The sequence below is a fragment of the Lepisma saccharinum genome, chromosome 13 (genome assembly GCF_977018435.1).
Source record: "Lepisma saccharinum chromosome 13, izLepSacc3.1, whole genome shotgun sequence".
Taxonomy (NCBI): domain Eukaryota; kingdom Metazoa; phylum Arthropoda; class Insecta; order Zygentoma; family Lepismatidae; genus Lepisma; species Lepisma saccharinum.
In genome coordinates this window covers 84,885,241-84,911,307 of record NC_139241.1, presented here as the reverse complement: position 1 = coordinate 84,911,307, position 26,067 = coordinate 84,885,241, and the positions used below count along the sequence as shown (strand labels likewise).

The following is a 26,067-nucleotide window of genomic DNA, read 5'->3' as shown; positions in this document are numbered from 1 at the left end:
ATTGTATTTATTGAGCATTTGTTTGCACCAATTGACGCGAGCGTCTTTTTGAGTTTTTGTCAAATTGTGTGGGATCCAACGAGAACATACCTTTCTCACAGCTAAATCATCATGTAATATTTTATATATGCTGCTGGAACTAATGCCTATGGTTGCCTCAATCCCACAGTATGTCACATGACGATCTTGCAGTATTAGGTTTTGCACAGCATCAATGTTTTCTTGAACAACAACTGATTTTGGACGACCTTCGCGAATCTCGTCGGTGAGCGAATGGCGGCCACGATTAAATTCGTTATACCAGCGTTTCACAGTGGCAAAGGATGGGGCTTCATCGCCAAATGTGGAAGTAAGTTGATAATCCACGTCGAAAATCGTTAAAAATCATCGCACGAAAACGTTCACGAGTTAATTCCCATTTTATTGTTGTTGCGCAATCTCCAAGGCAACATAAACAACACAAATCAAGCTATTGACAAAACATTTGAAGTACGTTATGGTCAATAATACCAGACGATTCCGTGCAAACGTCAAATCGCGCCTAACTTCAATCAGTGTTGCCAAGGCTCAAAATATAAATAGTGGCCCTCGTATCTACAGACTGAAACTTAAAATGGATACGCATACTGACAGACTTGCATAAGCAATTACAAATATCGTATCACAGTGCAACAAGTATGTGTACATCATTGTTCACTTACCAAAAAGGATAATCATATTCTGCAAAATAATAAAATAAAGTTGTAACATTCAATCTGAACACCATTTTAATGTGAAAATAATCATAGAAACTTAAAATGTCTGCGTAGGTAGTTTCAGCCCATAATCATCTGTTTCATTTTCACATTTCTCTGTAAGATACAAAAAACTGCATTTTAACATGAAGATGATGGCTATGTTCACTTAATTTACATCACGATCAATATTTGAGGGCCCACCACCGCAGACAAATGACAGAAATATGTGTACTAATAGGCTTCAAGAGTTTGTGTGTATTCCGCTCGTTCAAGCGTTTTTGAGTCGAGCAGAAGACCTATCAATTTTGTATGCCATCTAGTGTTGCCTGTGTGAACTATAGAGCGCTCAAGGAAAAAGCCCTCATTGCAGTACTCTAATGCAGACTTTGCTAGCAGAAACAAATAGTACTCTGAATGTAAGGATACAGTGTGACAATTAATGAACTATATGAAATAAAACAGAAATTAGTGACAAACCACGTAGTACACAAACTGTATTGCACATGTAAACAAACGGCACTACAGACATTCGGATTTAGGTTATGACATGTTCGATATGTCTGCCATCTCTGGCGATGATGTGGGGCAGACGAACAGCAAAATTCTGCATGACCCGCTGAAGTGTCGAAACATCGATGCTGTCGATGACCTCCTGAATGGTAGTTTTCAGCTAGGCAATGGTTTTGGGGTTATTTCTGTACACCTTGTCCTTAACATAGCCCCACAAAAATGAGTCACCTGTTTGTCAGATCCGGGGAATATGGCGACCAAGCGAGTCCCCTTCCAGTGGCCTCTGGGTACCCCAAAGCCAGAATGCGGTCCCCAAAATACTCCTCCAGGACGTCAAACACTTTCATGGTCCGATGGGGTCGAGCTCAGTCTTGCATGAACCACATCACAAACACTACCTGTTCTCTCAAACTTGGGAATCAAATTCTTGATTGTTAGCACAATTGGACGGTTGTCTTTAACTTGTACTCGGACGCAAACTTCCTTTGCGCTACAATCGGACTGTTATTGCTCGCATAATAGGCCTTCACAAGTGATATACGGTCCTGCACGCTGTACCATGACATTTTCACTTGCAAATGGCCGACATCAATACGTTGCGTGTGCATGCACATACGAATTCCCATCATGCCAGCCACGCAGTTTGGACGTCATCATGCGAACCGTTCAGAAATTATGACGGTTTTATTTCATACAGTTCATTAATTGTCACCCTGTATCAAAGATCAGAAAAATGCTTATTATCAAGGTGTAAGGGGTGATCCCTTCTCAAGACACCCAAATGTCAAATCACACGTAGTACACCCGGGTCTGCATTTTGCAGACTAACGATGCCCTGGCGTCTGGACTCTCAGTCAGTATATCTCTCTGTGTGGCTTCTCTTGGGTTCCGTCCACGTGCGTTTGCGACTGGCCTTTCTTCAAATCAACTTACCACCATTCATCTTCGTGGTTAGACTAAAGTTGCAGAAAAGCGAAGTAGAATAAAAGAAATCAATAACAAAAATGCTTATTACAAGTACATTATTATTGAAATAATTTTTTGTAACTGTTCTAAATTCCATGCAGATAAATTTTAAAGCAATTACATTAAGTTTCACAATTTGTCAAAAATGTCAACATTCAGAGGTTAAACCAGTACTGGAATTTCCAGAAAGAAAATTACAAAACCACTCTTGACAATAAACAAATTATTTGCACGATACTTATACACAGAGCTAGAGGATTACTATGCCAGGATGAAACATACTTTGTTATGTTATTTCAAACTTGTTTTATTCATTTGGTTTATTTTACTTCGCATTTCTGCCACTTTTGTTAAATCGTAAAGATGAGGATGAGAGGATATGGTGAAGTTGATGAAGGGACAGTCAAAAAGAACATCCATGTGCAGACCAGGATTCAAACCCAGGACCCCTGACATCATAGCAATATGTCCGCCATGGTGGCAGACTTTAAACTTGTGTGTGTGAGGTTACTCCGTGATTAGATGCACTGCAATACTTGTGAAAAATGTTAAACGTGCTTATTGCATTATAAAGTAAAGATAATGGTTACAAGTTAATATTGGAAGTGAAGTAACAGTGGTGTGTCATGTCTTTTTTAGTAATTTACCACACTCTGTCTAATTCACTTTGAATTATGCTACGAGGGTGAATCAAATATGAACGAGCCTCGATTGGCTAAACGTCGGAATGGGTTAGCAGGGTGTGATTGGGCATGTGCGGCCGGTAGGTGGGGCTGTCGTGAGTCAGGAACCAGAACAGCTGGCATGTCGCATGCTTCGTTTAGTAGCTCTCACGTTGAGTGAGCAGAGTGTGCCAGTGTCTGCTGCGCAACGCATAATCATCAAGTTCCGCACCCAGGAAAACGTCAAACCGGCCGAAATTTACCGGAGACTGCAGGCCCAGTTTGGGAATGGTACCCTCTCGTGGACAAGAGTGAAAGTGTGGTGTAAGGAATTCCAGCAAGGCCGTGAACATATTGCAAATGAAGTGCACCCCCGTCGTCCTCGCACCAGTGTGACGAATGGCAACATGGCTCGTGTTCGTGAGCTTGTCGAACAGGATCCCCGAATCACTGTGAAGCAAATTGCGGCAGAACTTGGCGTGAGCTATGGAAGTGTCCAATCAATCATCACAAAGCACTTGGGCTTCCGCAAAATCACAGCTCGGTGGGTTCCCAAGCTGCTGAATGTTGCTCAAAAAGATGACCGAGTTCGCATTGCTCGCCAGCTTCACACTCGTTTTGACGTGGAAGGGGAAGCATTTTTGCATCGCATCGTTACCTGTGACGAGACATGGGTGCATCATTACACCCCAGCATCCAAGCGTGCCAGCATGGAGTGGAGGAGGAAAGGCGAAGGAAACCCCGTGAAGGCCAAAGTTCGGTTGTCTGCGGGGAAGGTGTTGGTCACGGTGTTTTGGGAGTGGAGGGGATCCTACTGGTGGATTTCTTACACGAACGTTGGACCATCAACGCACCCTACTACTGCGGCCTCCTGGATCAGGTTAAGGTGCAGTATCGACGCAAACGACGAGGCTGTCCCATCCGCCAGGTCTTGTTCCTCCACGACAACGCCAGACCCCATACAGCAGGTGTTACGCGGCAGAAACTGGTGGAAATGCACTGGGAACCGCTTCCGCATCCACCGTACAGCCCAGACCTTTCACCATGTGATTTTGACCTGTTCGGACCTTTCAAAGAAACACTGGGGCGCGATCGATTTGCGACCAACGATCAGGTGGAAACCTTTGTGCGCAACTGGTTGGCTACCCACCCAGCTTCATTCTACGAGAACGGCATCAAGAACCTACCACAACGTTGGGAAAAATGTATCACTAAGAGCGGAGACTATGTAGAAAAATAGGATGTGGCAATGTCTCCGTTTCCTTCAATAAATTTTGTTTTTCCGCACAAGGCTCATTCATATTTGATTCACCCTCGTAGAATAACAGGTGCACACATGCAAAAGCTTTACAGGTTATGATGAAAAATAACTCATACATTTCTATTATTAACCTATTGAGAAATATGCACATTCATTTACATCATCTGATGACCTGGCCTGCCGTAGTATGGGCGTATATGTACATCTTGAACTTTGCACCAAAGCAGTACTGATGCAATGCGTCCCTGCTTTGAGGAGTACCACCCCCCGAAGACTTCCTGAAGCCACATGGGCTGACATAAATAATCAATAATAGTGCAGAAGACTAACGTACATTACTTCATTCTATTTTATTTTATTGTGTAATACACATTGTTACAAAATTTAATTAAATGATGGTACACGCCTTAACATTGATGGTAAAGGTAAAGTTCCCCATGCATATAGCACCGTGCCATGAAGGCACATTTATGAAATGTGGGGGTAGGACCCCACACATTCTCAATCTTGGCCATTTTTGGGGTAATGTGATCAGCACCAAGCTCCGGCTCCCTTTACCACCAGGGTTGCTCCCATGTACCCATTACCATTTTGAACTAATACTTTCACTAATTCTTACCAATAGCGATATCAATACTTGAAAATTGTAACAATTGAAAGTTGTTCAAAATATTAATATTAGTGGGCGAGTATTCCACTCCAATTACGAGCATTAAGTTGCGTTGCCAGTTTTGCATTCAAAAAATTAAAACATTATGTCAGAATATTAAAAAAAAGCACTGTTATTCATAAAATTCAGTTTTTGACATAATATTGGTACAAAATGAATGGAAACCTCAAATAATAGTTGCACAAAAATAAAATGCTTGTAAAGTGTAAAGTGTTCCCCTGTGCTTAGCACCATGCCATGAAGGCATATAGGGGGTGTGGGGGTAACGCCCCACACTTTCTTGATCCGGTCGTGAGTGGGGGTGATGTGATCAGCATCACGCCCCTGACCGCCTTTACCCCCCAGGGTTTCCCCCAGGTACCCATGTTATTCGACGCTGGGTGGACGCCGGGGCCGCTTTCACCGTTAGAAAAGTTTGTAATACAATTTTATATCTGATGCAAAAAAAAAAACCTCTCTACTATTCAGTTGCAAATGAATGTATGTACTGCTCAATGGGTTAAATTAAGGAATTAATCAATTCAAATTTCAATAGTTTATTTTTTTACATCTATACAGTTCTGTACATTGAAATATCTTACATAAAAATACACAATTTACATATAATACAGGCTCAGAAATTAGTCTTCAGGAAATATCATTTGTTTAGTATACAATACATACACATGTATTCAAGATTTATACATGAATCTTGTTATTGCACACAATATCACATCACAATAGCTTGTGTAAAGTTGAAGATGTAGAAAGTTTTAAGAAAACGTACTTGTACATATAAAAATAGCTTATGAAACACAATGTCGCTATGCGTTGAAATTGTGCACTGTGACAAAGTGCATCTTACGTCTTTTGATTTTTATAACACCAAAGCACACAATATATATAATTGCGTCACATGAACACAGATTTGATATTGGAAATGTCTTTTACTGATGGAAGAGACAAAATATTTATTTTATATTATCGCCATGTTGACTTCTCTATTCATATGGTTGCTTCAATCTTCTTGGTCATGAAACAATTGATATACGAGGGACAGTCAATTGGAAACCTTAATTTGCTTTTGTTTATTATCTAGTAGATTTCTGCATGTAAAGTTGCACAAGTTTGCTACATTTTGGCATAGACCCATTGCTGATCCTCATATATTTTCAAGTCTGAGTTCGTGCCTGTATACTTCAAGAAGAAGAATATTTGGAATTGTAAGAGCCGCCACGAAGGTCTTTCCACCCATCTCAGCGTGGACTGAGGCCATTGTCAAACTTTTTCCTCCATTTGTAAACTTGCTGGCATGGTAAGCATGCATAGGCACATTGAATTTTCATTTGCCCTAGAATGTCTATAAGTTTTAGGCTTCCAGAGAGCAGGAAACCACTGCTCTTCGCTGGTGCATGTGTATGCAGGAGGCATCATCTCTAAAACGACAAAAACGGTGTTGAAAAGCTCATTTGATCAGTGTTGCAGCCTTGATTGTCATTCCGTAAATAACAGTCAATACCTCATGTAAATTTGAGCTGTTTACAGTCAGTGACGTAATTTTTGTCGAACTTTTAAGGCTTTCATTTGACTCTTCGTCGTACATGTGGAGTGCCTCTTTTAGACCGAGATCCATTTACTAAAAACAAGTGATTATCAAAGGACGTCAAAATTCAACAATATGCAGTGTCATATTTACGACTTTCTTTTACAGGGTTAAGGGGTTCATACCCTTGATGTCTGTTCTACTTTATGGCATTACTAGGGACGTTCAATATATAAGTTTCCCTGTGCTATAAAATATTGTATAAAGCAATGCCATTAAAAAGAAGCACATGGTTGACAAGCGCCATCCTTCGTCTACAAGGAACAACAATCGATTCGTTACCAGACGTGAAGGTGCATGCGCTCAAGGGCGAAAAGTAAATGCTTGTTCGGAAAACACGGGCTCGCGTCATAAGGAGTTCAGAAGCATGGATGCTAAGGGTGTTCTGCTGATGGACTTTTTGGAGCGAGGAAAAACAATTAATGCTGACCGTTATTGTCAAAGATTGGATAAACTGAAAAACGCAATTCGACATAAGCGACCAGGTCTCCTGTCAGCTGGTGTCATTCTTCTTGACGATAACGCTCGCCCCCCACTCAGCAGTGCAAACAACACAAAAATGAAGAATTGGGGTGGGAACTGCTGCCCCATGATCCATACAGCCCCGATTTAGCGCCGAGTGATTTCCATCTAATGTGAGAATAGTGCTCAATAGCCAGAGCCCTGATTTTCTTGCAAAGGGTATGGACAAATTGGTGCAACGGTGGGACAAATGCCTGAATCTCTATGGGGATTATGTGGAGAAGTGAGGAAGGATCGACCTACACATGTATGTATAGTTTTCTAATGTATCTTAAAAATATAAAAAATTACAGCATACGGAAACTTATATATTGAACGCCCCCGTAATAACAAATGGGTTGTGTTTCACGAAATAAGAATCTTAAAGTCAAGAAGTGATGATAGTCCTCTTGCTTTACGAAATAATGATCTTTAATGATGATAGACATAGTACTTCTTGATCAGAAGGCATTCCAAGGGGTGTCGAATCTTTGCATACATACATATATACGGTAGGATACATATACATACATATATACGGTAGGATACATTGGCAAAGCCAGGCATTGGCTCTGTGCCATTAGAAAAATATATGCCTGCCACACCACTCAATCCATCCATGTGCCAAACTCAGAAAACCAAATGTGAACCTTAAAGGCTCACGCACCAACAAAATCAAACGCCTCTCTACGGATGTAGATGAGATAGGGAACCCACAGAACCAAAATCTCAACATGTGGCCAAAAAAGGAACAGGAAGAAAAAGAACCACCATCAGCTAGCACCACCACACATACAATCATAACCTTCTCCTAGCAAGAATGAAATACTACAGTTTTTCGAAGCCTGTAATAAACTGGTTCCAATCATATCTACACGAAAGAAGACAAAGAGTTTTTTACCCTGCCGACACCGGATCATCACCGATAACATTAAACCGAGGAGTCCCGCAAGGTTCCATTCTGGCCCCCCTTTTATACACCTTATACGTCGCTGATATATCAAAGACCATCAGCCATTGTAATATACATTGTTATGCGGATGATACGCAGTTGATGATATCGTCATCACCATCGGATTTGTTAAACAAGATAGATAATCTAAACAATGATTTACATACCCTTAACAAGTGGCTCACTGCAAATGGGCTCGCAATTAACCAGAATAAATGCGTATACACAATTTTAGGCTCTAACTATTATCTTGAAAAAGTAAATTATGATACAATTAACATCAAAATTAAAAACCAAAACATAATTTATGCACCAACCGTTAAAAATCTAGGCCTTACTTTTGATCCCAAACTTTCCTGGGCAGGGCATATTTCAGCTCAATGCACAAAAGCGCTAACAATAATGAGATCACTCTACAGGAGGAGAGACTCTTTCACTAAAGAAACGAAATTATATCTCATCGAAACTCTAATATATCCTATTTTCGATTACTGTGATGTGGTGTACGGCACGAATTTACAACGTAAAATATCGAACAGAATACAAAAAATACAGAATTCTTGCATTCGTTACGTTCTCTCGATCAGGAGAAATCAGCACATCCTACCCTTGCTCAATACATACAAAATCCTTAACATGTCTAGGCGATGCCTTCTGCATCAGTGTTCTACAATATATAAAGTATTAAAATTGCAAAAACCTAGCTATCTCCACGAGAAACTGGCATTTAGAAATTCCATACATCCATACAATACTAGAGGTCGGCGAAAAATCGACATTCCCCGCCACTCTGCTGTCAGTTTCGAAGACTCATTCTCCCTCTGGTCTGCAAAGGTTTGGAATGCTCTTCCCGATTATGTTTCTTTTGCTACAACACCCAAAAACTTCAAAGAACAAGTCGTACTATTTTTATTGCAAAGACAACAATTGAGCATTAGCTCGTACGGCTAAGCAACAGGAATCAAGTAAAGTAAAACCATGTATTTTGCAAACACTTATCTGACACAACGAATATTTATTTCATCCTGTATGCATGCTATTTTAGTATCGATTTGGAAATTGCGTATGTACACGTGTGTATGTGTGTGTGTGTGTTAATGTATCTGTCATTGTATTCTCTTATAATTTTATTATTTTTCATTTATGTCAAATTCATTCATGTTTTGTTATTTGATTTCAGTATTATTCAGTATTATAAATGTATGTATTGTAACTTTTATTCACCAGAGTTAGGTGGTAGAGCAGCCCAAGGCTGAATCTCGCTCTGTAGTAAATAAAAAGACTTTTCAATTCAATTCAATTCAATTCAAGTGGCAGAAAAGATAACTATGCCACCTGCAAAAAGCCTGCACGTGCCTGACGAAGCTACCAGACAGGAGGCAAAATTGATCGCTAACAAAGTATGGGGAAAAATATCCACCAAATGGTTATACCATATTTCACTGTAATTGTTGCAGATATCATGCGAAATTTTCTTGCAAGCAAGTGGGGTGTGACCATTATGTGAACTTTTTTCTTTCTTTTTAAATGAGCTGGTATTACAGGTACTTTAAAATCATTTATTACTAAACTGTCTTTGCTGTAAGATTAGGACGTACGAAATACCGTATCAATCCTTAGGATTATACTTTATTTCATTTAAAAGTTTCTCTAGAGGCTTCGAACTGACCAGGTCATTCACTTGTTAGTTATCAGCTGTCCATTCCTCTCAGGTATGTGAAATATGCACTGTCGTGTATCAAGCCAAACTTCCTGATGTATTGAAGCTGCAAGGTTGACAAGCAGAAAGCTGTGGAGAATACTAGGAAGAAAAACTCACATGTCAGTGTGGAGGAAACTCCACAGACAGGGGTTTAGGGGACGGACAGGCTGGCAAGGAACTCACTTTTTCGATTTGATTAGAGACAGGCAACAGCACTTTGGGAAGTAGAGGAGAGGAGTCAGCCTGAGTTAGGTGAATTACCTACGAAGCCTAGAGAGAGCTGTTTTATTTTACTCTACGTTACTAAATTCATCATCATTGTTCTAAGTGTAGACAAGTAACTATCCTAACCATAACGTGCATGATTTAGGTTCAAAGGTTCACAAAATCAAACGAGTGACTATTTGCCATTTCTAGTTGTACAGTTAGGTATTCTATTTCAGTTGTACCTTTCGCAGCCAAGCATCCAACTTGTCATGAGGTCAAGTGGTCTCATCATTAACAAGGATGAATGGTGATTAGCTACATTTTCCATTAATCTATTGGGAGTGGTTGGTTCAATCCCATCATTCAGTAGAATGATACGATACTCGTGAACATAATTTCTTCGTGACGTGTTTAGGGAACACTTTTCCCTAGTTTTTTCATTAGTTATTGTGTTGTCCATTATAGTCAAAAATGACACTTGATAAAATTTATTACAGTATTGCGAAGTACGGACTTACAACATTTAATCTTCTGTGTCCGAAGATTCTGCACCGCTATCATTGATTTCGTTACCTGATGCACCGATGGGACAATTATGTAATGAAAGGTTAAACACCAATTTTTGGACTGAAGAAAACAGGGTGTGGCAATTATGAGGTGAAATATGGTATATTAGGGATGGGCTGATACCGAAATAAAATTTACTGAAACCGATATTCTACCGATTAGATGTAAAATTGAAAATGGTCCTTGAAGAACATGAAAGCTTCATGGACCTCCTTAATAAATGTGACTGCAGGGCAAAAGAAGTTGCATAATTAGACATTTACTTTTTTAAACGTAGGGCATGGAGATTATCCATAAGAATAACAAAATGGCAGTATTTTGCACTAAATTTTAAGATATTTATAGATATACTGGATCAGTAATGTAACCAATACACCGATATGCCTACATCAGCCAATACCAATAGTGTGTCAATTAATGTGTCCCATCCTCATTATAATACAATAATATAATACAAAGTAATGCCATCTATCATATTCATGGATGGATGATTCAGTAAACAAACAGACCAATGAGTAACGTTCTTCTTCTTGTGCAGTGTCATGTTCTTTGTCTCCACAAACATGCACGGCCATATTATTCAGCTCAACTTGACACACTGTGAATATATCATGTGTTGGAAACAACAATTACGTTGTTGATTATTCCTCAATTACATCTCATTTAAATCACAATTGCCAGTCATATCTACACCTTAATACTTTCTGCAATTTTTAATTCGACTCTTCATAAACTCTCTACAAGACAATAATAACACAAAGGTGTATCCAACTCAAACAATTGAGATTGACCCAAGACCCAAAAAAGCAAGCAGTTTTCACTGTAATCCTTTGTTTAATGCTCAAATATGGTGGCAAATGATACAAAAGTCAATGCGAAATGCCTTACTTCTTACACAAACATACAGAGTGTGTGACAGTCAGATTTACAGTCGACCTGCCTCGTCATTATTATTATTATTATTCTAACCATTAGTCGTAAAAGATGTGTTTAATCAAGGTATTGAGTGTCTTTATTTGTATGTATATATATATTTGATATGCCAAGCCAACGGGAGAAAGAAAGGGAGTCGCGAGTCTGGCGGGCGAGCACCTGAAAGGTCACGTTATGCATTTAAAACTAAGGAAATTCGACCTTAATGACAGCCATTTAAATATCTCGGGTTCCAGCGGCCAGATTTATGTGAAACTTTTACCAGCGCAGCAACATGTATGCAAGGACGGATGTGTGGAGTTTCGTCGCGATCAAGAAAGAATTACAAATGCCAGATCGAATTGGTTCTAATCGATCAGTTTATGGACACAGATCGCAGTTGAGCTCTGGGCTCCAACGAGACTGCAGCTTAATCCGAAGGTACCGAACCAGAAGCACAACCCGGCCCAGGCTGGGAGACAATGGAACGAAGTGGAATGACCTCTCCGGAAGCGTCCCTTCAATGACCGCCAAGCATTCTTTTTCGAAATCCGGATAAAACGAAGGACATGCTTTTTCGACACACAGTTTTACCATGAGTCTTGTAGCGAAAGCACCTCCGTGCTACCTCTCCCTATACCATGGACTTAACACAGTTTACCGCGATTCTTGTAGCGAGAGCACCTCCGTGCTACCTCTTCGTATACCATGGACTTAGTTTGTTTCGCGAACATCAGCGTGTGATCGGCAGTAAGTCGATACGAGTGTGCTTACCTCAATCGCTGGAGGAAGTCGAAGCGAGACTGTGTTTCCGTTGTAATCTTACGCCATTTATAGTTTTTGTGAAACAAGGAACATCAAAAATCATGGCGGGCTAACGGAAGAAGAGAGGAGAGGGGTTACCCTCGGTTTGCCCGATGCCAGACGAGACACCACGACCAATGCCTACAACATGCCAAGAAACCAGAGCTACGCCGCCTGAAGCCTGCCAGCCGCCACAGAGAGAGAGAGAGAGAGAGAGATGTCGAACGCTGCCATGTTGACGTCCCGATGCTTGAGATCGTCCGACGGTGATGGAGAAGATGCCGACGAGCCAAGAACGACCGCCCACCGTCCAGATGCGACTTCCGAATCACGCCTGACCACGGAGATGTTCACCGATCCCGAGAGGAAGAGACGCCGAGCCCACTGACGTTCCCGAGCGACGCCGACGACCCATCGTCACTGATCCGCCGGGGAACCAGATGCATGAACGCTCTTCGCATTCTCGTCGTCGCGATCGAGGAAGAATAGGAAAACCTTTCGTGTGCATACTAAGTGATTTTAATCGCCCATGAAGACGCCAGGATGTGCCGTGGAACCTGAGAGATGGTAATGTATTCATCTGTATGAATGTCAACATGTACCGGCTCGATTGATATTTAGAGAATGCCCTAGAAATTCGTCAACACTTTGAAAACGCCCACACAACTCGAAACTTCACACCAAACTCCCGTTGCGCTTATTATTTGTATTTAATTGTCTCAGGTCAATTTTACTTATTTCTTGTGATCTTTAATGATCTTAAATTCACTGTTGTTTGTGCTCCTTTTGTATTTGTTTGAAGTGCGTACTGCTAGAGTTAAGCGCTGCCCACATAATTGTTTAATCTATGTGAGGTTTGTTCATTTTAGTATGTGTCAGCGCTGTGTCGCTGCTAGCTACGTCAGGTCGCGTATGTGATTATTTGTTAAAGTATTTGCCTGGTAATATAAATTGCTCGTCGCGGCGAAGTGTTGAAGTCCTGCTTGCTAGAGAGTATATGTTTGCGTCACTCAACGGAGGTTATTGTTATGTTTAGAACCACGTGAGGTCAAGTAAAAGGAAATGTCCGCCCACGTGAGCGTAATTGCTGTTGAGACGCTTTTGTTTATGCTGGACAAATAATGTATTGTCACCGCACCGACCTAATATTTTTTAAAGGTGAACTTAAGTAAGGGCTGGCTAGTGAGTTGAAGTAGCACTGGAGCAAATGCACAAATGACCTGATTAGACAAAAAAATTAAATGCGAATGGAATAATTAGGGCTCGTCGTCAAAAAACCTGTACATTGTATGTGTTATTTTTGTTGATGCGCCCCAAAAAAGATTGAATGTGTGAGTGAATGTGTGAGTGTGAGAGGGGGAAATGTACCAAATTGATTTTTGTTTTGTTATGAATAGAATATACTTTTTATTTTTCTTGTTAATTATGGGCAATATTTCATGCATTTCATACGCATGTCGCTACCTGTGATTTTCAGGTGTGCAGCTAGCCGCTTCCCGGCTACAGGTAAAAGAGGTGGTAATTGAAAGTATGTTTTTTTTTTGTTTGATATGGCTAATCACTATGCACTGTTGGTCACCTGTCCCTATACACGAACTCAACCTGGACCGTTAAGCACTTTCACTTGTCCGAGGGAGATTTTGCCGCCTCTATCTAGGTAGTGGTAGCTTTTCTTTTCCCGGGCAAGGGAGGGCGTTTCAAGTGGTGCAAAAAAAAGGTAACCGAATTAATACGTTTCAGAATTTCGGTTACCTTTTTGCATCACCCTGTATAATTATGCACACCTTTCAAATAAATTATTTCACACACAAAAGACAGAAAATGTGTGAGGGAATTCAAATTCTGCTGGCATTATGATTTTAAAGATATGTCATACTTTGTTCATATTGTTGGATGAGGCAGTACCAGACTGCATGAGATCAGTTCATAGTTGAGGATGCATGATATCAAAGATAGTGGTGAAGTACAGGATGGTCCGAAAGCCTTGCTACTTCCTGAAGAACAATTTACAAAGTTACAGATTCAGAAGGCCAGTATGGCTTCCACCACTTTCCTGACACAAATAATTTGTCTGCACATTCTGTGCAAGATTACCATATATTTTTGTTGGGACTCTGGAGTACTATTGCACTTCCCTTACTGATCTGTGGACGATCGTGTGTCCATACACATGCTCATCCACAGTATAGGTGTGTTTCACCTACGTCACAAACTGTTCCATTGTAAAGCCACGACAAAGGCCAGTTCCCATAAACATACAGAATTCAGGTGGGCGGGAGATTTTAACCTTGTTTACAATGGTACATTGTGCAGTATTTGGTTGTTCAAACGGGTTTCTGTTATTTCCTTGCACACGACAAACAAACATGGGGCCACATGAAATCCACCTACTTGTTGCTTGTGTCAGCTGTCTGAAGACGAAGAACAAATTTAATTAGTTCCACTGTGATAACTGCCTGAGGGTAACAAGACATTTGGACCACCCTGCAAATTCGAAAACTCCATATCAATAAAAAGCATCAGCGGATATCACAGATTTCCAGAAGATAAACAGAATACTATGTTCAATGAACACGTTAGACCTTCATGTTCACCACTGTTGTAAGGAACTTCCCTTCTTGTACTAGATGCCTGTGGCAGCGAACTTGCATTCCGAATGTTGTTAACACCATTAACAACATCATAAAACAGTCTTGTCGTGTGTGGATCTGTTTGATAGCAAAAGACTACACCTTTCGTGACCATCACCACCACTAAGGCATGCATAGCAAATTTTCTACATATGGTGCTCTGGGTATTATTATTGTACAAACTACAATGCTGTTGTTGTAACAACCATCAAACAGACGCTACATGTCACATACATGACAGGGTTAGGCTTCACGTGTGGCAGTGCAGATATTTTTCTTAACAAATGAATACTAGTCACGATGAAAAAACACTCCTATCCCAGGAAGCAGTGATAGTTCTTCTGTGAGTATCCTATTTCCAACAGCAATCTGCAAAATTAATAAAAATTACATTACAAAATGTATTGCTTTCTTGAACCACCTTGTATATAGATACAGGTTGGTTCAAAGAAAGGTAACAGAAATAGTAAGTAGTTAATACTTTGTTACCTTTTCTCGACCACCCTGTATTACATAACTACATAACCTTTCTTGATATCTTAGATAAATTTTCTTCAATTAAGCAGGAAAACTACAGCAAAGTGTAGTTCAACCACTAAGAATAAGTTCAACAGTTCTTTGTTACTTTTAGTGAACCAGGTTGGCTGAAAACCAACTGTTACGTAATACTCAAAACTACAGCTGAGCCAATACCACATTTTGCCAACCTCTGTGGTGGAGTGGTTAGCACAGCACACAACGATGCCAGGTGTCCGGGTTTGAATCAAGGCCTGGGCATTGTTATTCTTTGTACGTGTCCCTTCATCAGTTTCATCATCATAGCACCACTCATCCTCATCTTTGAGATTAGTCAAAAGTGGCAGAAAAGCAAAGTAAAATAATGCAAATCAATCAATCGATACCGCTTTGAACCAATATCCATACCAATGCAAATACTCGTCAAAAATTCTCACCAATACTGATGTTTGGGAATTGTAATAATTAAAAGTTGTTGAAAATATTAATTAGTGTGTGCATGCCCACAGGGGGGGATTCACGATGCGCCTGCATCATGGGAATTTTTGGGGGAGACAAAATTTTATATTTTGGTTACCAGTTCTATATATCATCACACGAAATGGGGGGATCGATTCATTTGATTGACTTGTTATTGGTTCTTTCTTTATATAACTTAGATGAAGTTCAAGTTCCGAGAGAGCTGCAAGCCTTTAGAATGATATATTTATGTCTGTCAGTCATCATCGACTGTACATTCTGAATTTCTGCATTTACTCACTAAATATATTCACAGCATAAAAAGCATAAAAAAATTACGTGAAAACTTACGTGAGTGAGTATAATAGTCGTAACAATCCTATGCAAATGACGTTTCGCGAAGCTATGTTTCGCTTCTTCAGGTTTTCTTATCAGTAAATAAAATACTTCGTCATATATATAAATAAATCCAGGATTAGGTAAAAAAGGGTATTGGGATATAGAATGTAAAATTACATGACGTTAAAAATGCCACATAGGCTAGGAGATAATTCTAAAAGAACGGTGTACCCATACTACCATACAGAATGAATGCATGCTAGAATTATCTCCTAGCCTATGTGGCACTTTTAACGTCATGTAATTTTACATTCTATATCCCAATACCCTTTTTTACCTAATTCTGGATTTATTTATATATATGACGAAGTATTTTATTTACTGTTAAGAAAAACTGAAGAAGCGAAGCATAGCTTCGCTAAACGTCATTTGCAATGATTTTTACGACTATTATACTCACTCACGTAAGTTTTTTATACTTTTTATACTGTGAATAAGTGATATTGGAGTAGGATAGTTCGAAATGAAACAAAAATCAACAACAGTAATCTCTTTGAACAACTGCTTAAAAGTTCAGGTACAGACGACATAACGGGTTCTGAAGAAGTTATGGATCAGCAGAAATTGGTTAAGAATATTTTTTTTTTCACCCATACAGCATTGTCCAGTTTTTCACCTTTCCAAATTTGCAGGTATTGCATAAAATTCTGATTGCCACACCAGTGACAAGTTGCTCTGCAGAATGCACAATGAGTGTCACAAGAATAATCAAAAACAGACGACGTTCGTGTGTGGCTGGTGAGTGGTTAATGTCTACCTTAATTCCATCCTGAGAGTCCAATATTTTAAAAGTGGTGCAAAATGAGGAAATTATGAATAAGCTTGCTGCAACAACTTAGTAGCGTCAGAAGTTATCATCATTTATGTAAAATTTAATTTCAATCAATTTCATATAAATGTCTAGTATGTTGTAAACAATACCTAAAGTAAACATATAATGATTAAATATGTCTGTATTATATTGTTCTGCAAATTTTGTCTGACCATAATAATTTGAGTAAATAATTCGGCATAAAGGGGAGGGGGAATGAGGGAATGTTCTGCCTTTTTGGGGGGAGTGCATCATAGGCCTTGGGGGGATGGGCACCCCTGGTGTGAATACTGCATTCCAATTATAAGCATCAGTTTATCAGTCTTGCTTCAAAATATTCAAGAATTACACAAGGATATTAAAATACGCCTTATGCAATACTGATTGAATTAAATTAAATTGAGGCATTCCCTGAAAAGTGTTCCTACTCCATGTGAATAACAAAATGAATTAATCTGAAAGTTATTAGTGTTTTTAACTGGATTAAGGTTTAAATGTTTGTGAATGCACATAATTTGCATATTTCACAAAGAAAAAATATTAGCATCTGTAGCCTATATGCTTAACAGATAAATGAAATCGAATTTTGCTACATTTTTAAGGCATCACGCATGTAAGACATTCTTGTTGATGCTTTTCATGCATTCAGGCTACGTCGTCATACTCAAGTTTATTTTTTCATTCCTTAGCAGACACCAAAAAGAATTTCATAATTCCATGAAATTAGTTCTATGTGAATACCTTAATCCGATCTCATGTCTAGAACCTTACATGTTGTGTGTGAAATGTCACACACATAATGCTGGAGCTCCAATTGTACTTACTTCTCGGTTACTTGCGTGAATGCGGTGGGCCCACAGATGCACATGAAAGCGGATGGCTCAGGGGCCGAGGGTTCTCTCTTTGGCAACCACTCCTCCAACAAACTGCGGCGGATTCTTCCTTGAAGTCCCTGCCAATCAGAGCCTGGAGAGGACAGCACATGATGAACCGAAAACCTACAAGGGAAGAAGTAATTTCTGCATAACAAAGCACATTCTTTCAATAAAACTTTTACAATTATAGAGTGACCACAAACAAAAGAACATTGAGCCAAAAGCCTTTCGAGGATCTTCCTCTCCATCCACTCACCTTATGCCACAAGGAAGTCTGCTTCACTCTACGTCTCCCCTCCTTGAGCTAGTACAGTGCACAGGACATGTGGTTCTGCGCAGGTTCTTTTGCCTGTGGTCCCAGTGTACACACATTGATCTTTCTGTTTTGGGAAGAAAACAGATGTCTTCTATTCTAGTTGGAGAATGCAATTGCTTAAGATAGGATTCATATTTTGCGTGCGTCTTACTGACTATCATATATACATAAGCATAGAATCAAAATTTGTTATTTACTTACGTACAGTGAGTATATACTTGTCAAAGACAATGTTTCGGTGGCAACTGCCCCCTTCTTCAGGTCAAGAAGTCGGCTTTATGGAAATCCACAAAGCTTTGTCATTTAGAAAGGATAGAGGTTTTTACGTGGACAGGCTGAATGCTAGGATGACAAATGACTAAAACAGGACGATTCCCACATTTTAAAATCCCTTAAAACTCATATAAAAACTGTTAAAACCCGTGTTACTATCCGATCACAATTCACTGGAACTGGAACTATATCCTTTCTAAATGACGAAGCTTTGTGGATTTCCATAAAGCCGACTTCTTGACCTGAAGAAGGGGGCAGTTGCCACCGAAACGTTGTCTTTGACAAGTATATACTCACTGTACGTAAGTAAATAACAAATTTTGATTCTATGCTTATATTACGATAGGATGCCTACATACAACTCACCAAGGTCTAGTGCAAAATAACTACATTGGACTCTTATTTAATTCTAACAGAAATTAATTCCCCTTAAAATTCCTATTGAAAACCATGTTAAAAACTTGTATGTGATTCAAATTTTCGAACCTTCTATTTGGATAATTTGAAGGCAGCTATCCAGAGACAGTTACAGTGGAGAGAAAGTTTCTGTTTGCTGGTATGCAGCCTCCACCCTCTTCTCAACAACCACTTTTGTGTGGGTGTGTTTGTCCTTGAACCCCTCCCCCACTAGCCAATGATTTGTGAAAGTCTTCTTAACCATCCTCAGTTGTCAGTTGTGACTAGTCAAGGTATGTTGTTCACAATGTCGAAGAATGGTGCGTATAGTTGCTTATCACAGAAAAAGTAGTTCTAAGCGAAATGGAAAGAGGTGTGTGAAAGAAAAGGGATATCGTTATTATTGTTACACGTGTGTAATTTTGTGTTAATACAGTGTTCTTACTTACTTACTCCATATTTACGCCCCCCCCCCAAGGTGGGGGGGGTTCGTCAACATTTGGGAGGGTGTTAGGGATGTGTGGATAAATCACTGCTTCATAGTCACTTTCATAGGATGATTAAGTACAGTACAGTTCTCATTCTTCCCATTTTTGATTACGGTGTTAATTTAACATAAAAAGAATGCGAAAATTGTACAAAAAGTACAGAATTCTTTCATATGTTTTGCATTTAGCTTGAAACGAAGGGATCACATACTGCCTTACTTAAATGACGTTAATTGGCTGAATATGACATGGCACAGAAAACTACATCTGGCCTGCACAATATTCAAAATTCTGCAAACAAAAACACCGACATATTTATATGACAGACTCCAATTTAGACACGACATACACAACTACACGACTCAACACACTATGAAACTTCATCTGGACAGATTTTCAAAATCCACATTCCTGTCATCCTTCAAAGCTGCTTCTGCATATTGTTGGAATTCACTACCTTGTGTGCGACATAAAATAGCCGTAACAAAAGTACTTCTAGATGAGCAGGGACAGAGCCTCAGTACACATGACTAGATTCAGCATGCTTACGTTGAAATAAAAAAAATAAAAAAATAAATTAGCAAACATTTTGATGTGTGTGAATGAGTAAAATTGTCTTTCATTTTAGAGTTATAATTACTGAAATATTTAGAAGCGATAAATGTAATGGATTTCTTATGTTAAGTAGTATTGTATTTTTGTTTGTTTTATTGTACTCGATTTTGCAGGTTAAGTGTCAGAGCAGCCACAGGCTGAACTTCACCCATGAATAAAGAAATTCTAATTCTAACTCTAAACGTGTTTTCCATGTACTGGTAGCTTACTGTATTGTGAAAGGAATTGTATTTTGCTTGCATTGTAGGACCACATACAAGACATGGCAATTTTTATGGTAAGATCCACTGCATATTCGTTATTTTTGTTTATACTGTAGTGCAGTACAGCTTCATTTTCTTTCATAATGAATGTTTTTGTTAGAATTTTTTTTCATGTTTCCTTGAAGTTTGAATTAAAAAAGGCCCACTGTATTTACTATGGCACTGTTGATCATAAAATCTCTACACAATGATGTGCCTAAAGGAACTTTCAGATGTGATAAGCAACACACAACATGCAATAAGCAACCTCTGTCGTCCAGAAACGAACCTTCAGAAATAGATACAACCTTCCGTACTGAAGTGACAAGACAAGCTGCACATGACACTTGGATTGAGCAGTTTTCTCAATGGTATGTGCATCATGTTGCTTTGGTCTGCTGGTTGCAAATGAGCAGTGAATGCTTTCTATAACAGACTGGAGGTGTCCGTGTTGCTTGTCACTTCCATGGCACTCGTTGCACACTTTGGCCTGAAAGCTGTCTTAATGAATATGCATATACGTCGTACTATCTAAAAGTTCGGGGACTTGCTCATAGTTCCGATGCACAACCAACTTCAAAGTAGTCCCCTTGGACAATGATACGCTTTTGCCAGCGCTTGTAAAACTGCTGGAACCCATGTCTTGCTGCCTCCCATAATGCATCCTGCAATGCTGATTTCACCATGGTTTCCGACCGAAACGACGTGCCTTCAGATGGGTTTTCATGTGAAGGAAAATGTAGAAGTCATAGGGGGCTACGTCCAATGAATAGTAACACCATTAAGCCTAGTTTCCATGATATGAAAAACTCAATATGCTGACCAAGGCAGTAATTTATTTTATTACAAACCATAAACTAAACGTAAAGTTTCAACCTTCTAGCAAGGTCTTCTTCACACTGCACCACGTACAAATGTAACAAGGTACAAAAACAGGACGATATATACACAAACATTACTCCTTTCCAGACTATTAGAAAGTTATTCTGGAACATTCTAGCAGGTGGCTTTCCCTTGTCAACTATACTTTCACCTAAAAGGCTAAACATATTAACTTCAATTTAGAATGTGGTTGGACTCTTTATCTCATGCTCTTTTTCCTCCCTTCTTCTCTCCTCTTTCCACTCTTTCTAACACCTTCTTCCATTCTTTGTTTCCTTCAGTCCCCCATTCCAGTTCATTTATGTTACGTTTAGCTTATGTTTTATAATAAAATAAATTATTGCCTTGGTCAGCATATTTAGTTTTCAAATGAATAGGTGTGATGTTCCAGCATAGATTTTCCATGTGGGTGTAAACTCAGCAATGAGTATGGACCTGTGGGGAGGTGCATTATCATGGAGAAGCTACCATTGTCCACTTTGACATCTAAAGACCGCTTACGGCAGATGGACTACCACAAACGATGTCAAACTTCTACACAGAGCTCCTTGCTTACTATTCTGCCATCTGGAACAAATTCTGATTTGACAATTCCTTGAGAATCAAAGAAAACCATGAAAACTCGAGAAGCAAGATCGAAGTAAAGGGAAAGTCATGCTTATGGTTTTCTTTCATAGACAGAAACTGACCGTTGGATAAAGACATCAGGGGTGAGCCTTTATGTAACACTTTCCGGTATTGACCCATGGTGAACACAGATTTCTTCTCTTTTAAAAATTATAACAATTATAGAATAAATAATGCATAATTATAGTAAAATTTAGTAATATATGTATTCATATCAACCAAACATAAACAAAAAATTGCAACAAGAAAGAGGTAAATGTCAATAGCCACTTGCTATGATCGATTTCTACTTCAAACATGCCTCTTTCCTACAGTTTTTAATGTACTACTTATACTGTAATTACCAGCAATACTCAGCAAATCAAACTGAAGCCTACAACAAATTTAAAATGTCTTGCTTGTCCATTTCATCTTCGTTCAAGAACCTACTTTCAGTGTACTAGTACAAAAATGTTGATTACCCAGAAAAAGTGTAAATTTCCCTGCAATTGTTAGAGTACCATCAGTGACATAGTGACATTGGTACTGGTTCAAAGAGGTATTGGCTCACAGTGACATGCCAAAGTGGGGATTGTTGGGCATCATAATCCCCTTCTTTTGACACAATATTTCTATATAAAAACAGAGAAAGTCAATAGCAGAAAAAGATGGCAAAATAAGGGATGACTACTAAAACGAGCATACATACCCCCACCCCCCTCTCATCTGAAAATCCTGGTCACACTACTGTAGGCTCAGGCCTATCAGAATGTAAAACTGATGTGTTCAGTCAAAAGGACTGATGAGTAATGAGTTATCCATGGACTTATCGGTGGTGTGCACAAGGAAACCTGATATTTTAGATAGAAAACATATTCTCCCACTCATCATCTCCGAGAGATTCAAAAGCATTTGAAGTAACTTACCTAGAATTCTCTTCTGCCAAAGCATCTAGTTGATCTCGCCACAAAATATCTTGTTCAGTCTTGTTGAAAAACATCAAACTGACTGCCCTGGAAAAAAAAACATATATTTTAACATGGTGGTATTAAAAGTGCATATTTTATGTATATCAGCGTTCAAAGGAATGACATTTAACATTATTTTTATTTATTCCTTGTTTTGGATGGCAAAGTTAAGGCACAAGCCTTTTCTTCCACTTAACCATTCTATTTTACATTTTATAGATGGATTTTTATAGCTAACTGTTTGTGAAATATATAGAAACAAAAAACCTTAAGATACCAAATAATGAAATGTATAAAAACTAAGAACATTAAGATATCAAACAAGAAAAACATGCAAAAAAAATAAAAAATAAACACAGAAAAATACATACACACTAAGAAAAGTGAAAAAAATACACGTAAAACATAAACACACACAACAAACATACTCAAATTACAACAGTGTGTTGGTCCTTCAAGTTTACATGAAGGTTTAATTTTATTTCCCTGTTTTCAGTACTCGTTCGTTGACTCCAGAAGATGATTTTTTAATTTTGAATTGAATTGGCCGAGGGAAGAAGAGTTTCTTATGTCATTAGGGAGGTCATTCCACACTCGGGTAACAGTGACTGTTAAGGAATTTCCATAAAACGTCTTGTGGGAGGGGATGGCCAATAGAGAGTTGTCTCTCGAACGGGTGGCAAAGGTGTGTGCTGCACTTAGGGGTTGAAATCGAGAGAGTAGGTAAATAGGGACAATTATGCATACAGTATATAGAGCCACATATTTATGGTGAATAAAAGGTCAAGATTTCGGTACAAAAAACTAGGCACATTTCTGGATCAAAAGCCGTATATAAAATGAGGAACAATCAAGTTAATTCCTGTGTAAAGGAGTTCTTTATGCTTCTCAAATATTTATAGCTGAATTAATCAATTTCCGTGATTTGCATAACTCGCAGGATAATTCAGAAATACAAATTTGAGTATTGTGAATAGATTCTCTCGGTCTATCGACCAGATGAGTTACAGACAAAACTCACCTGGTCGTTAGCCCGAGAGAATCTATTCATCATTTGCCACCAGGAAAGCTTCAAGTCTAACTTCAAATTTGAATATGTTTTTGATTTTTAATTGCAATAACCATGGACAATAGTTCATTTCTACAGTGGTGACAATAATTCTGGTTTTTGTGTGTTTTTCGACTTCCTATGTGAAGTAAGAAAAATTCAATTTGATAAGGAAGATGTGTGATCTTTGAAATGTTGTTTTTATAGATTTGAGCCTGCCAACATACGTAAAATTTAGACTATTTTTGATAAAACATGAGCTATGTGCACCTATGGCAAGAATTCCATGATCAAGTGAAAATTAATTTGAAAAATGTGAGGTTGCATCTTCAATTCCTGTAGCTTCTAACATTTTGTTTAACTTGAATAAGTGATAAATCTCATTAGTACAGATGGAAAATAAAAATGATCAACTGAATCGATATTTTCAATCAAAATATGATTTAATTTTTTTAAAGAAAGTCTGAGAGAGCCTGTTTGTATATATGAGCACTTCAGCCCATGCAGATGAAAAGTACAAGAATTAAATGTCAGAGAAGAAAGAAGACAAAGAAAATGTGGTTTACGGACCAAGTACATCAAGACAAATGAATAGTCAATTTCCCATTTTCGGTTCCACATAAGGTATATTACTGAAAATCAACAAGTTACAGACTGTTACAGACTGTGAGAACAACTAATTCTTTACTTTTGAGATGAAAATTTTACCAAGTGCACCAGAATTTGCAAGTACAGTAAAAAAAAAATACCATTGCAAATCGTGCTGGGACAATTTATCTCAGGGCTGTGGAGTCTAAGACACTTGGATTGCTGCATTTATTTCATTGGTGCTAATATCATGTAAAGTTAGGTTGTGAACAAATGTACACTTATTACTACAATCAGAGGCTATGTGTGCATTTAAACATTGTAAATAATGCTTACAAATAAAAACAAAATAGAACATTTCTCACAAAAAGTTTGGAATATTGTTATATTAGGCAATAGATATTGATTGATTGACTGATTTGATGTTATTAAGTCCACTTTATGCACAGTAAGGCTAATCGGGACTGAACCTGAAGTTTAAACTGGGATCCAAACCTCTATGTGCCTTCACCGGGAATTGAACCCAAGACCTGTTGATTACAAGGCAATGATGATTAGACGATAGGTGATAGGCAGGGTGGCATATGTCAGCGAAAACACGAGAACGTGCAGCAGACACATACCATGTGTTGTTGAATTCCAAGATCTTGCCTATTACATATTGCTGAATGTAAAAATATTACAATTTTTTTGTGAGGAGTGTATTATATCTCGCATGTGGCCACGGTGGCTCAGTCGATAACGTGTCTGACTACCATGCTAAAGGTCCCGGGTTCGATCCCCAGCCGGTTCATATCTGGGAACTTTTCTAACGTTGGAAGCGGCCCCGGCGCCCACCAAGCGTCGAATGACATGGGTACCTGGGGGAAACTCTGGGGGGTAAAGGCGGTCAGGGGCGTGATACTGATCACATCACCCCCACTCACGACCAGATCAAGAAAGTGTGGGGTACGCCTTCATGGCGTGGTGCTAAGGACAGGGGAGCATTTTTACCTTTTCTTTTATTATATCTCGCACGTAATCTTACCGAGTGAAGCTTAATGTATTCAAATGTTAATCAGCATGGCTAGCTTGTTGCAAGCCTGGTATTCAGTAGTCAACAGATGGTGGTGGTAAGGTACATGTCAGCAATGCACCTGCCGCTCTGGCCAGATACCATAGACGTCATTACTCTCTATCATGAGGCAATACTTGACTGTAACCTGCCATGTAAGCAATTGGAAGAATGATTACGTTCTGTAAGTAGGAGAAAAGTGAAGGGAGAAACAAACGAATTTCAAACTAGGCGTGTATGCTAGAAATATACAAATGTGACGTTTCGATGTGATGTCCCAAATCAGGACATCCCAATTCAGGAACTGATATTTTCACATGGAATTATTCTTGAAGTGGAATGTTCCCAACTTGGGAATTGCTCCTCAAGAGGTAAGGACCGGTTTATGAGAGGTTCTTATCGTTACTGCACGTTACACGGAAATACTAAATGCATATATAACAAGAGGCGTGTAACTGGTGTTACCGCAGGTAACAGCAAAAATGTAGAGAAATAAAAAAGGTTTTTTTCAATAAAATAACAACATTGTTAAATATGTTAACCGACAGCGTTGCAGTCGAGTGTATATTGCAGAGGACATTTTTCCTGCAGCCGACAGAAGAGAAGAGGCAGGCCGTTCCGCTACCCTCAAGAGGTAGCAAGAAGAAAGGGTGCCAATGCAAGGGAAGAGTGGGGAAATACTTAGAGGCAAGTGTGCTACGGGGTTATTCATATGCCTGTTTAGGGGCCCTGTTGCCGCTGCGACCTACCGGATCAGCAAGTGTTGTCACATTGGATTTCCAGAAAAGAGCTACATCCCACCTAAAACGGGGATACTATTTCTCTGAAGCAACAAGAGCTAGACTGCAAAGCCAGAGCTGGATTTAAC

The 26,067-nt window shown here is 39.0% G+C and overlaps 1 protein-coding gene across 2 annotated transcripts in view; it reads right to left on the bottom strand.

Annotated features, from left to right (window-relative positions):
* Window positions 1-5,420: 5,420 nt before the first annotated feature.
* The window catches only part of LOC145997486 (cytochrome b5 reductase 4-like), a 162,879-nt gene continuing 142,232 nt past the window's right edge, over window positions 5,421-26,067 (bottom strand). For both annotated transcript variants that reach the window (XM_083134588.1, XM_083134589.1), the window contains 3 exons: window positions 22,468-22,554; window positions 17,673-17,846; window positions 5,421-15,032 (listed from right to left, as the gene is read on the bottom strand). In XM_083134588.1, the coding sequence (XP_082990714.1) occupies window positions 14,978-15,032; window positions 17,673-17,846; window positions 22,468-22,554 (316 nt within the window). In that variant the 3' untranslated portion in view covers window positions 5,421-14,977. The remainder of the gene's footprint in view (window positions 15,033-17,672; window positions 17,847-22,467; window positions 22,555-26,067) is intronic.